This window comes from Suricata suricatta, chromosome 3 (genome assembly GCF_006229205.1).
Source record: "Suricata suricatta isolate VVHF042 chromosome 3, meerkat_22Aug2017_6uvM2_HiC, whole genome shotgun sequence".
Lineage (NCBI taxonomy): Eukaryota > Metazoa > Chordata > Mammalia > Carnivora > Herpestidae > Suricata > Suricata suricatta.
Window position 1 is genome coordinate 58,794,405 of NC_043702.1, and position 11,775 is coordinate 58,806,179.

Genomic DNA, 11,775 nt, shown 5'->3' on the forward strand with positions numbered 1-11,775 from the left:
TTAAGATTTCCAGTATATAAGTGAGATTAGTCATAATGAATGTAACCACTCAGGATAGGTCCTGTCACAGTGGTAGCTTTATGAAAGGACAACCACTACCACTAGTATTACCTTTAGATAAGTTAAATAGTTTGGATACACCTAGCCATTCACTGTCTTTTAGAGACTAACACCATAAAAGAAATATCTGCTGGTGCCTCTTAGTCATCTTCTTAATGACAAATAATTTTAAGTGGAATGAAACAGATGCACTCTTACAGAAATGCATAAGTGGAAGGTGCTACAGCTTTAGAAAATCCCAACCAGCCTTGTTTTGGCAAGTGGTTACTCAGTGACTCTTTTTCTTACCTCTCTACCTTAAGTGTTTAATTTTGGTTATAAGGCCATCACTGCCAGTAAAGGGGTTTGCCTGAGGAAGACCATTCATTCAATCAAGAGTCCTAAGTTTTTTTGTTTTTGTTTTTGTTTTACTTCAAAAAGGCTTTAATGTGGGTCTTTTGTGGCTGGTGACTTGAAGCCTTGTGTCATTAAGAATATTTTTATTATGCATTCACATGGCAATTAGGTTAGATATAAAGGTCTTTGTTCCAAGTTGTTCCTTCAAGATTTGAAACATATTCTTCTATTGTCTTCTTGTATCTAGTGTTTCTGTTCAGAAGTCTGATAAGAGTCCTAAGTTATATATATAAGTGTGTGTTTTTGGTGCCTGGGTAGTTCAGTCACTTAAGCATCTGACCCTTGATTTTGGCTCTGGTCATGATCTCACCGTTGTGTGAGATCAAGCCCTGTGTCAGGCTGACAGCATGAAACCTGCTTGGGACTCTCTCTCTCCCCTTCTCTCTGTCCTTCCCTTGCTTATGTTCTATTTCTCAAAATAAATAAATAAAGAAGCGGGTAGTTTATTAGGCTTCTTTATAAGGACAATTTACTACTGGGTCCTAAATATAGAAAAAAAATAATGAAAAGTCAATTCACAAATTGACAGTCCTGAGGAAGAGACAGGTATAAACATATCAAACATATTTAAAGTGCTTTTTTTAAAGGCTTTTAGAAAGAGAGTAATATTGTTAATATATAAAGAAATCTTCTAAATGAGAAAAAAAATGAACCCAATAGAAAACTCAGGAAAACCATTAGGTAAATTATGAAAGAAATATAAACATCATATATAATAATACCATAGCTATGAATTGATGGTGGAAGAGGAAAAATTATAAAAAGAAAAAATATAATAAAAAATTTAATGATTATTTTTGAGAGAGAGAGCGTCTGCACGAGTGCATAAGTGAGCATAAGTAGGGGAGGGGCAGAGAGCGAGGGAGACACAGAATCCAAAGCAGGCTCCAGGCTCTATCAGCACAGAGCCCAATGCAGGGCTCAAACTCATGAACCATGAGATAATGACCTGAGCCAAAGTTGGACACTTACCCAACTGATCCCCCCAGGCGCCCTTCCAAAATATAATTAGATTGAATTTGGGGTTAAAATTTTAAGTAGGTATGTTATAGAGAATATAAAATAGGTATTAACAACAGGAAATAATCAGTGCAGAAAGATACACTTAAAAAGAAATACTTTTCTTAGCAGTTGCTAAAATGGTCCCAGAGTAGCAGTGGGTCTCTTCGTCACAATTCTGATGGGTCCTCAGTAACCTCAGACTTTGATCTCTAGTACTATTTTCAACTAGAGTCCTAGAAGTTCTCAGAGAGTAGCTGATTACATGTCTTGTCATGAGAAAATTTTAAGATAGGTCTGAACTGTCCAGTTGTTGTGAGAAAGGCTATTTATAGGATGGCAGGGTAGTATTAAAAGAACAAGAGAGTCAGCAAAAGGGGCCCCTACTGGCTAGACTGTGAAGAGAGGCATGAAAGAGAAAATAATAATACTGATTATAATGCTTTGAGTCTGTGAAAGGTCAAGCAATGATACTTCAGAGTTTTAATATAAATTGTACAAAATGTATTATTTATAAAAGAATATCTATAACAGGATATGAGTTTTCTGTAATTTTAAAATATAGGGAATAGATCAGGGAAATGCAAATCAAAACCATAATGAGATACTGCCTCACACCTGTTAGAATGTCTATGATGAAAAAGATAGGAGGGGCACCTTGGCAGCTCAGTTGGTTGAGAATCTGACTCTTGATTTTAGTTCAGGTCTTGATCCCAGGGTTGTGGGATTGAGCCCTACATCAGGCTTCGTGCTGAGTGTGGAGCCTGCTTAAGATTCTCTCTGTCTCTCTCTCTCTTTCTCTCTCTCTCTCTTGGTCTCTCACTCTCTCACTCTCTTGCTCTCTCTCCACCCCTCCCCCACCCCACACTCTAAAATTAAAAAAATAACAAGACAAGAAACAACAGCAGTTGGAGAGGATGTACAGAAAAGGGAACTCTTGTGCACTGTTGCTGAGAATGTAAATTAGTGCAGCCGCTAAGGAAAACAGCATGGAGGTTCCTCAAAAAATTAAAAATAGATCTACCATATGATCCAGCAATTCCACTACTGGTTATTTACCCAAATAAAATAAAAACACCAATTTGAAAAGATATACGCACCCCTATGTTCATTGGAGCATTATGTATAGGAGTTCATAGAGACAGAGAACAGACTGGTGGTTATCATAGCGGAAGGGAGTCAACTGTCAGGTCAAGGTAGTAACTAGATTCACTGTGGTGATCACGTTGTAGTGTATACAAAAATTATAAAAAAATTTTTTTTGAGGTGAAAGCAGAGTTTATTGAAGATATAGAGCAAACAGATACAGATGAACTGCCTGGGAGACTCAGAAAGGAAAGAAGCATGAGTTTCAAGTTTGCTTGGGGTCTGGGGTTTTTTTTATTGAGGGTGGCAATCTGGTGTATGTGTCCTCTCAGGCATCCAGGAAAGGGTTAGAACAAAGACAAGGGTTCAGGTTCTATTCCTAGGAACCAGGGGTTCTTGGTGTAGAGATGTCTAGCTCTGGTGGTCTGGAATGCACATATGATAGCTTCGGCCAGTCATTCTCACCTGGTTCTTCCTTAGATGTCACTTATTCTAGAGAATCATCAACTCCTCATCCTTACAAGAAAGGCATAGTCTAGTCTATTTTCATTATAAGGCATGTGTAAAGTGGAGGAAGAATGCAGGTCCTAGCAGGAAGAGAAGCCAGAAAAGAAGCAAAAAACCAGCCTTTTCTCTCATGGGGTCCCCTTCAGTTTCCCTGTCTCATTTCCTGCTATGGGATTTTTATTATCCTTATTCTTAAGGAGTGTTAAAGGGAGAAGGTCTCATCTTCTGTAGCTTCTTCAGGCTGAAAGGGACAGCAGATCCTACCTAATGGGAAGCATAAAAATCCCAAGCTATCTCACTAAACTAAAGGGCCCCTAGTTGCAGATTGTTTGAGTTAGAGGCATGCATGAGGCCTCATCATAAGAACAGGATGTTTCCTACAGTGGTCAGTGAGATAATTTGACATATTTATGCAGAGCACATAATAATTATAGCCCCCTAGCATAATTATTATCATAGCTAATAAAAGAAGTGTTTTCCATCAAGACTATCCATTTCCGCTAAACCAGGAAGAAATCCAATCACTGAGAGCATGAGAGGAGTCAGACATTGCTTTAGTTTGTGTGTCCATGTCTGCTAAAACTTAAGATAGAGATTAGAGTCATCTGGGATACATACATAACTTTAGTCTTATTATTAGCATAAGTTTCTTCTTAAGCTGTAGTCAGGATATCAAGGCTTTGGAGGGCCACCTTTTGAATTTGTGGGTGACAGCCTGTTGGGTTTGGCTAAAGTAGTAGTTTGCTTCACTAAAGCCTCTATTTGTAATTTTACAGTTATAGAGGTGGCTCTCAGGATAATTATGGCTAAGGAATAAAACCATCAAGAGTTCCTTTTTGCCTGATGTTTGTCCTTAATAATATTCTAATTATGAGGAATCACTGGCAAGTGGGAAATGACTTGTCCTGAGAAAAATTGAATTATTATGCTGTATGTTTGAAACCAATATAATGTTATAGATCAATTTTATCTCAATAAAAAATAGGTAGCTAATGATATATATTTCTTCTATTAAATGAATGTTTGTTTAAAACAGTTTAGATATATGTTAAGTGACAATACAAAGTACAGAATAGAGTATACAATATACTACATTTGGTGTAAGAAAGAAGGTAATGTTTAAAGAATACGTATGCATGTTTGCTTATTTTTATAAAAAGAAACAACAGAGGGATAACCTAGAAACTAAAAATATTGATTACTTATCAGGGCAGGGTGGAATTGAGGGAGGGAAGTAACAGAACGGAAGGACCACATATGAATGGCAGCAAAATTTCTCTGACTATATCTTTTTATATAGTGTTGGCCATTAAAACATTTACAATTTCCAACTTCAAGAATAAAGTCAAAAGGGAAAAAATAAACCTAAAGTTGAAAAACTAAAACAAATGAACCTAATTATGTAAAATTGGTAACCTAATCACATAGAAAAATAATTTCAGGTAATCTCTGAACACAGTACTCTGCTGTACGCTAGGGGCAAAAGGAACTGCAGGGGAACCTTAACCTTCACGCTATACTTTAGTTTTCAGTAGTAGCATTAACACGGCAATTTTAAGATGATCACATATTATTATAGGATAAAGTTTCACTAGGAATCAAGAAGTTCAGTGGGAGCCAAAAGAAATACAAATATAAAATCAAAGAACAATTGGGGCACCTGGGTGGCTCAGTTGGTTAGGTATCTGACTTCAGCTCAGGTCATGATCTGACAGTTCATAAGTTAGAAGTCCGTGTTGGGCTCTGTGCTGATAGCTCAGAGCCTAGAGCCTCCTTCTGACTCTGTGTCTCCCTCTGTCTCTGCCACTCCCCCACTTGCATTCTATCTCTGTCTCTCAAAAATAAAATTTAAAAAAATCAAAGAACAATTAAATTAGAAATATGAGAATGAACTAAGACATTTTTGTTTTCATATATTTCCCAGCTCTGTTCATCAAAAATAAAGACACCCAGCTGCACTGAGCCCAACTAGATCTTGGTCTGTGTTGTGGGTTGAAATGTGCCCCTCAAAAGGATATGTCAAATTCCTAACCCCTGATATTGGTGAATGTGACTTTATTTGGAAAGAAGGTCTTTGCAGAGGTCTATGCTGGATAAGGGTAGGCCCTAAAACCCATGACTGGTGTTCTCATAAGGAGAGAGAGAGATTTGAAGACAACAGAGTGACAAAGGCCATGCGAAGACAGGCAGAAAGGGCAGCCCTGCTGCCACAAACCAAGAAACAGCAAGGATTGTCAGCAACAGCTAGAAGCTAGAAGAAGCAAGGAAGGATTCTTTCCAAGAGCCTTCAGAGGACCTGAGGCTGTCTCTGCCAACACTTTAATTTCAGACTTCTAGCCTCCAAAACTGCAAGAGATTAAATTTCTGTTGTTTAAAGCTACCAGTGTGGTGTTACAGCAGTCCTAGGACACTAACACAGTCATGAGGGTGATCTCTCCTAAAATGGCTGCTTGTCAGATCCAGGACAAAGAAAGTAAAAGGTAAACCTGGGATATACAGTTGTTCTAGAAAAGCAAGAAAATTCTCCAAGACTCTTGGGGTATGTCAAAATGGAATTCTCATCGGCCAAATTTGGGGCAATTTGAACATCATGAAGAATAATGACTGTAACTATATAATTTTGGACAGATGAAAACCCATGAGTCCACTGTGATTATAAATGTGTGCTGACATCTAAAATATTTTGCCACCTTGGAAGTGACTATTAACATCAACTCCTTGCTTGAATACTGATACTTAAAAAGAAAGAATAAGTATTTACCTTGATTTTTTAGGAGGATTTACAGTTCATCCCTAGGTGATGAGTGAACGTTTTTATTTACAGAAAACTGTCAGTTATTAAAGGTAAAAGGAATGACAGAATCTTTTCAAATGGCCATTCTGCCACCCACAATGACATAATCGATTCAGGCATTAATAGTTACAAGAATATTCTTATGTTATCTATAGTAACAGAAAACTAAAAACAGCCTAAATGTCCAAAAGTAGTGAACTAGTTCAATAAATTTAGAGTTCATCCATAGAATGACATATAAGCCAACTTCTTAAAACTTCAAGGAGCTGTATATGTGTGTGTACATGCAAACACATGGAACCACATTTTGGCAAAGGTAATGTAAGCGTCACATTCAAAAAGTATCCCAGGGTACATAATGAAAAATAAGTCTTCCTTTCATCTGTATCCCTCAGAGGTAACTACTGTTTATCAGGTTTTTGTGTGTCCTTCCATATATTGCAAGCAAATCCAAAAGCATATGCTCATGTGTACATTATAACATGTGACTATGAATTCTTTATACAAATGAAGCTTTTTGTGTACAGTTTTCCACTCCTTTTTATCATTTATTATATTTTTATCAAGAATTACTCTGTAACAATACAAAGAATTCTTTCTTTGTAACAATTAAATTTATGATACAAATAGTGAAATAATATTAGTGTCACCTATTAATGTATACATTTTTTCTAACCATCTGCTATTAGAAACAATGTTATACTTATACATTTGTCATTTTGTACACATGTGAATGTATCTGCTATTAAGTTCCTAGGCATGGAATTATTAGAGATTATACATTTAAAACTTTGCTGCATATTGACAAACTGTCCTCCACAAAGGACTCCAACAACAAATGACAAACTGTACTTTCATATCCTTATATACTTTATACTATACTTCAAACAACCCCATTTTGTAACTTTTTGATATCTGAGAACCTAAAAAGATGTATCTTATGATAATTTTAATTTGCATTTCTCTTCTCAGTGATGTTGGGCTTTGCCTTCCCCTAGTTAAATGCCAAGCAAGACTCAGTACCACCAGGCATTCAATTCAATGAATAACTGATAGATTTTGTTAATACCTATTCAGTAGCAAGGAAAAAGCTGTATAGAGGTCAAATGAATTGAGTTTATAATTAAATTATGAGAAAACACTGGATGATTACAATAAATAACTATTTATATGACCACTTATTTTTTAAGGTGAAAAAAATGCTACAGAGTAGCCATACCTGTGATTTTAATATTACAAGGAATGCCAAAGGGAGCCTCTCCTACAGTTCCAGCAGTCCCACCCCATCTGCATGCACACCCTAAGTCAAGTTTCTGTTGCATGAACTAAAAACAAAACAAAACAAACAAAAATGGTGGCTTTAGCACCCACTTATTCGCTGTATGGAGAGAGAAAAAAATCAAATTCACATGTATCTGACAGAGAAAATGTCTTTATTTAAAGGGCCTTTCTGTTTATCCTCCCACCCCTCTTTTAAAGCTTACTTTGTCTTTCTGCATTTGTACAGTTTTGTAGAGTTGAAACCTGCACAAGTGCCTTACTCTAAAAGCATCTCATTAAAACAAAAAAATCATACCTCAGTCCAAAATTCAAGTTATTATAATATGGCAAATTCCAGTCTTCTCTACCTGTTCAATGATGGCTTGGAAGCTATAGAGTCTGACCAGTCCTGAGCTGTACATCACAATCAGTATCCCATGAGACAAGGTAGCATCTGTAACGTTCCCGAAAATCTGAGGGGAAAGGTAGATATCACCTGAGAAAAGACCAGAAGGCCAATCCTCTTGAGTGTTCACAGTGGTTTGTGTTTTGCTTAATATTCAGGTCACCACGACAACACTGCTACCTAGTATTATAACTTAATTATAATTTAGAGGCCTGAAGTTTAGGTCATTAGGGTGGTAGGCCACTTGAGTCTCAAACTGGAGCACTAATGGGAGTGTAGCATATAAGCCTCAAAATGATTCAGCAGCATTCATTTGCTTCATCCACTTGCTTTATAGTTTTGCCAATATCTTTTAATAACAAATCCTATTCTTCATGGACACAGGCATACACTGATACCATCTAATTCTACTATGCAGGATATGCACGGTAGAGTAAATATGGAGAACTATTCTTCATACTAAAATGTTATTTATAAAGAGACAGTTTTTAGCCAGAAGTGAAAAGATTGGCTCTGATAAAGTACTTCTAATGAGAAACAGCTAACACTAGAATTTTGCCATTAGTTTGTTCTTTAAATATCTAATACTGCTTGGTGTTTTGGTCATTTAAACCCAAACATGTTAAAGACCAAACAAGGACCTATAGAGACATTTAGACACGCTAACCTTGAATAAGGCTTTGGTTCTTTGTTGCCTGTTTTTGTTCTATGCACTGGATCCTGTCATAATCCTCCACAGAGCTCTGACAAAGAACTTGATTCTGTGCCTATTTTAATATTTAACAAAAGCTAACATTAAGACAAATTTTCATTGCGATGAAAGAACAAGTGGAAATTAAGTGAAAATCTGTTTCTGTTTCTAATTACTTAGTGAATATTTACTACCCCAATAAATAGCTTCCAGTATATTCAGAGCCTGGCCCCTGGGTAGTCTTTTATACATGGTTAGTGAAAGATATGCTTCAATTCCAACTAACCCTAAACAAAACCAAATCCCTCCAATGATTATTGTAAGGCATGTAAAATAGATAGAAACAATTTACGACTTAGCTAAGTGTTCATTCCTGTTTTAGACTGTATTAAGCACATACAATTACTTAATCTACAAGCACAAAGAAAACAATTAAATTCATAAATTATGGGTTTTTGTCATCTCTTAGATGGATAATTATGCTTTGCTTTGATCTTCACCAGCTCATAATTTTTTATTTGCTGATACTGGTTTCCCATTTTGAAAAGGAAGACTTGGGTAATTCAAACATATTTTCAAAAAATGAGTGGTATATTGACGTAGCCCCTCTATTTTAAAATTCGGTTCCTACTTTGGAGTCAACTCCAGTTTCCAATTCCAGTTTCTGTATTCACTTAGGATTTGGTCAACTTCTAGTGGAATACATCATATGTTACAAAGTTGTAAACTACTCAAAGTGTCTGGCACAAAGCAAAGAATGAATAAGTAACTGATACTATTCATTTGCCTTTATGTACTTTAGTATACAATACTTACACAAGAATTTTTAATGCATTCATCTTATTTGCTAATGACTATTAGTGGACTCTGAAGATCTGTTTCAGTAATACTTTAAGTGCTTAATTAAAGGCTAGTAAAATAGACTAATAAATAACTATCCACCCAGACTAAGTAACAGTTTTTTAATGGAAAGTAGAAGGCTATTGATTCTTCTACTCAAAGGAAATACGTTCTTTCTTTCCACCCATATAACAGCCTATATAAATCATGAACAATGACAAGAATAAAACCTAAAACTGAAACAGTTGGAAAACTCACATATTTAATTATAAGGCTGTTTCTGTATCATAAAACAAGTTTCAGAGCTACACCTTGCAATTAAAATGAGTCTTTTTGTTGTAGCTTTTCACTTTCCTAGTGATCATTTTAAATGAGCTTTGGAATATCCCTCTGGGGAAAAAACCCACCTTACTCATTTCATAATATTATAAAGTAGTGGTTTCTTAATGACACCAAAAGTAATTCAGCACTTGAAAGACATAAAACCATACAGAAAGATGAAGGGATGATTAGGCTTTCTTCCTAAATGAAACATTCTCATGTATTTTGATATGAAAAAAGATAGATCAGAAAGCTTTTTACAATTAGGGGAACATCTACAATCAAACGACCTAGTAAACAAATAATTAAACAATGACATCTCATTTTTTAATAAAACAGTTAATATTGCAATTAAATCAGAAGTAAGTTCTTACCTTCTTGTTGATCTCCAGAATCCCTATGAGTGAAAAAGGTAAAACATGGAACACTGCAAGATACAGCAAAACAGGTTGTTGAATGCCTGCCTACAAGGAAAGATTAAATTATAGGCAGCTCTCAAAAGAATTTGAGAAACACTGTCTTCATGAGTTGAAAACATCCATCTGTCCTAGCATACAGTTACGTGGATGTTTTCAATTCATGAAACATCCATCTACATTGCAAAGTTACTTAAACAGGAAGGCATACATGTTCAAAATAAGTCCAGTAAACCTTCATCCCTTCAACATACATGCACGTACACACAAAAATCTATAAAAATAAATATAACAGAAAACATTTCTTAGCAATGAAACATATTTTATATATTGTACAAAACCATGTATATACTGCATAACAAAATATACTTTTTATATGATAATTATAGCATAATTAACATATATTAATATATACCATATAATATATAATTAAATTGTTATTATTATACATATATTATAGTATATTAATATAGTAAAAGATAACTTATATTATAAGTTGGAATTCTAATAATAAAGACCCTAATCAAAAGACACAGATTTATGGTCATATCACCTAAAAGTAGCATTACACTGACATGTCTGCATGAAATGAGAAGAAATTATCAACAGTTCAAGCTTGAGTAATTTGTCTGCTTGGAAAAGATAGCTCCCTTACTTTGAAGAATAAGGTTCAATTTCTTTCCATTACGGAATGTTAAATAATCTGTTGTACTTCTCCAGAGTGATTTAAAGAGTATTTCTTAAGCTTGTGGTAAACTACTTCTACACCATTTTTCTGAAATCAAAGATCATTAGTTCTTTCACAACAAATTTGCAGACAATTTTTTCATTTATTAATGCTGAAAGATTTATTGATTGATTGACATTTAAAGATGTCTACCTGCCGGGCCAATGCTGAGCATTTGTTTTGAGCCGACTTGACTGCAATGACTTCTTGAGGAGTGTCCCAGCTCAAGTATCTTATAAAAGAATGAAGAGAAGAATATTCACTCATGTCAGTGTCCTTATAATCAAAATATAATAGTATTTTATAAATAAATAGTTCTTCAGTTATTTAAATTATAAAAGTAAAGTAATTTATTTTAAAAATAAACTAAGAACTCAAAAATTCCCTCTAGATCTTTATTGCCATACCTATTTAAAAAATATTCATATCTAACTTTAATCCTTCTAGAGTGTCAGTAAGTAAAAACTGTGTTTGATCAAACAGATTCAAAACTTAGAAAACAAAAAACCTTTCCTGCTTTAAAAGGGAAGTTACAAAAAAAACATTAAAAATGTTACTTTAACATTCTGCATGCATTATTCACTCCAAATATAGATATATAATTTTAAAGTTAAAATAACAGTTTTTAGGGACACCAGCTGGCTCAGTCTGAAAAGCATGTGAGTCCTGATCATGGGGTTGTGAGCTTAAGACCCACACTGGATGTATAGATTACTTACAGACCAACAAACAACAAAAAAACCCCACTTCTTAGATTGTGCTAGGTAGGTTTTTAACTGAAGCAGACCAGCCTTCAGGAAAATTGACCATGAAGTGCAAGTTACATATAAAATACTATTTGCAGAAGGGAAGTCAGGAACATCTGGGTGACTCAGTGGGTTAAGTATCTCCTCAGGTCATGATCTCGCAGTTCATGAGTTTGAGCCCTGCATTGGGCTCTAGGTTGATAGTTCAGAGCCTGGAGCCTGCTTCTTTGGGACTCTGTGTCTCCCTCTCTTTTTGCCCCTCCCCTGGTTGTACTCTGTCTCTCTGTCTCTCAAAAATAAATTAACATTAAAGAAATAAAATAAATTTTAAAAAGAAGGGAAATTAAAAAGAGGAGAGGGTGCTGCCTGGCTGGCTCAGTTGGTAGAGCATGTGACTCTTGATCTCAGGGTTGTGAGTTCAAGCCCCACTTTGGGCCAGGAGCCTACTTAAAAAAAGTGGGGGGGAGGAGGGGGTAAAATCTGTCAACTATTATAGGTTAGTTACTTATGAGTGATACAAAAATAA

General features: G+C 35.3%; 1 protein-coding gene and 1 non-coding gene across 3 annotated transcripts in view; one reads left to right on the forward strand and one right to left on the reverse strand.

Moving 5' to 3' along the window:
• The window catches only part of DCAF17 (DDB1 and CUL4 associated factor 17), a 32,055-nt gene that overhangs the window by 12,818 nt on the left and 7,462 nt on the right, over positions 1-11,775 (reverse strand). The window contains exons 5-8 of one of the 2 annotated variants that reach the window (XM_029934391.1): positions 10,657-10,735; positions 9,735-9,824; positions 7,471-7,575; positions 7,062-7,167 (exon numbers count right to left, since the gene is read on the reverse strand). In XM_029934391.1, the coding sequence (XP_029790251.1) occupies positions 7,062-7,167; positions 7,471-7,575; positions 9,735-9,824; positions 10,657-10,735 (380 nt within the window). The remainder of the gene's footprint in view (positions 1-7,061; positions 7,168-7,470; positions 7,576-9,734; positions 9,825-10,656; positions 10,736-11,775) is intronic. The other variant, XM_029934392.1, reaches the window with a different exon arrangement.
• TRNAK-CUU lies at positions 11,614-11,686 on the forward strand. Its single transcript has one exon. It is a non-coding gene; the product is annotated as a tRNA-Lys (tRNA).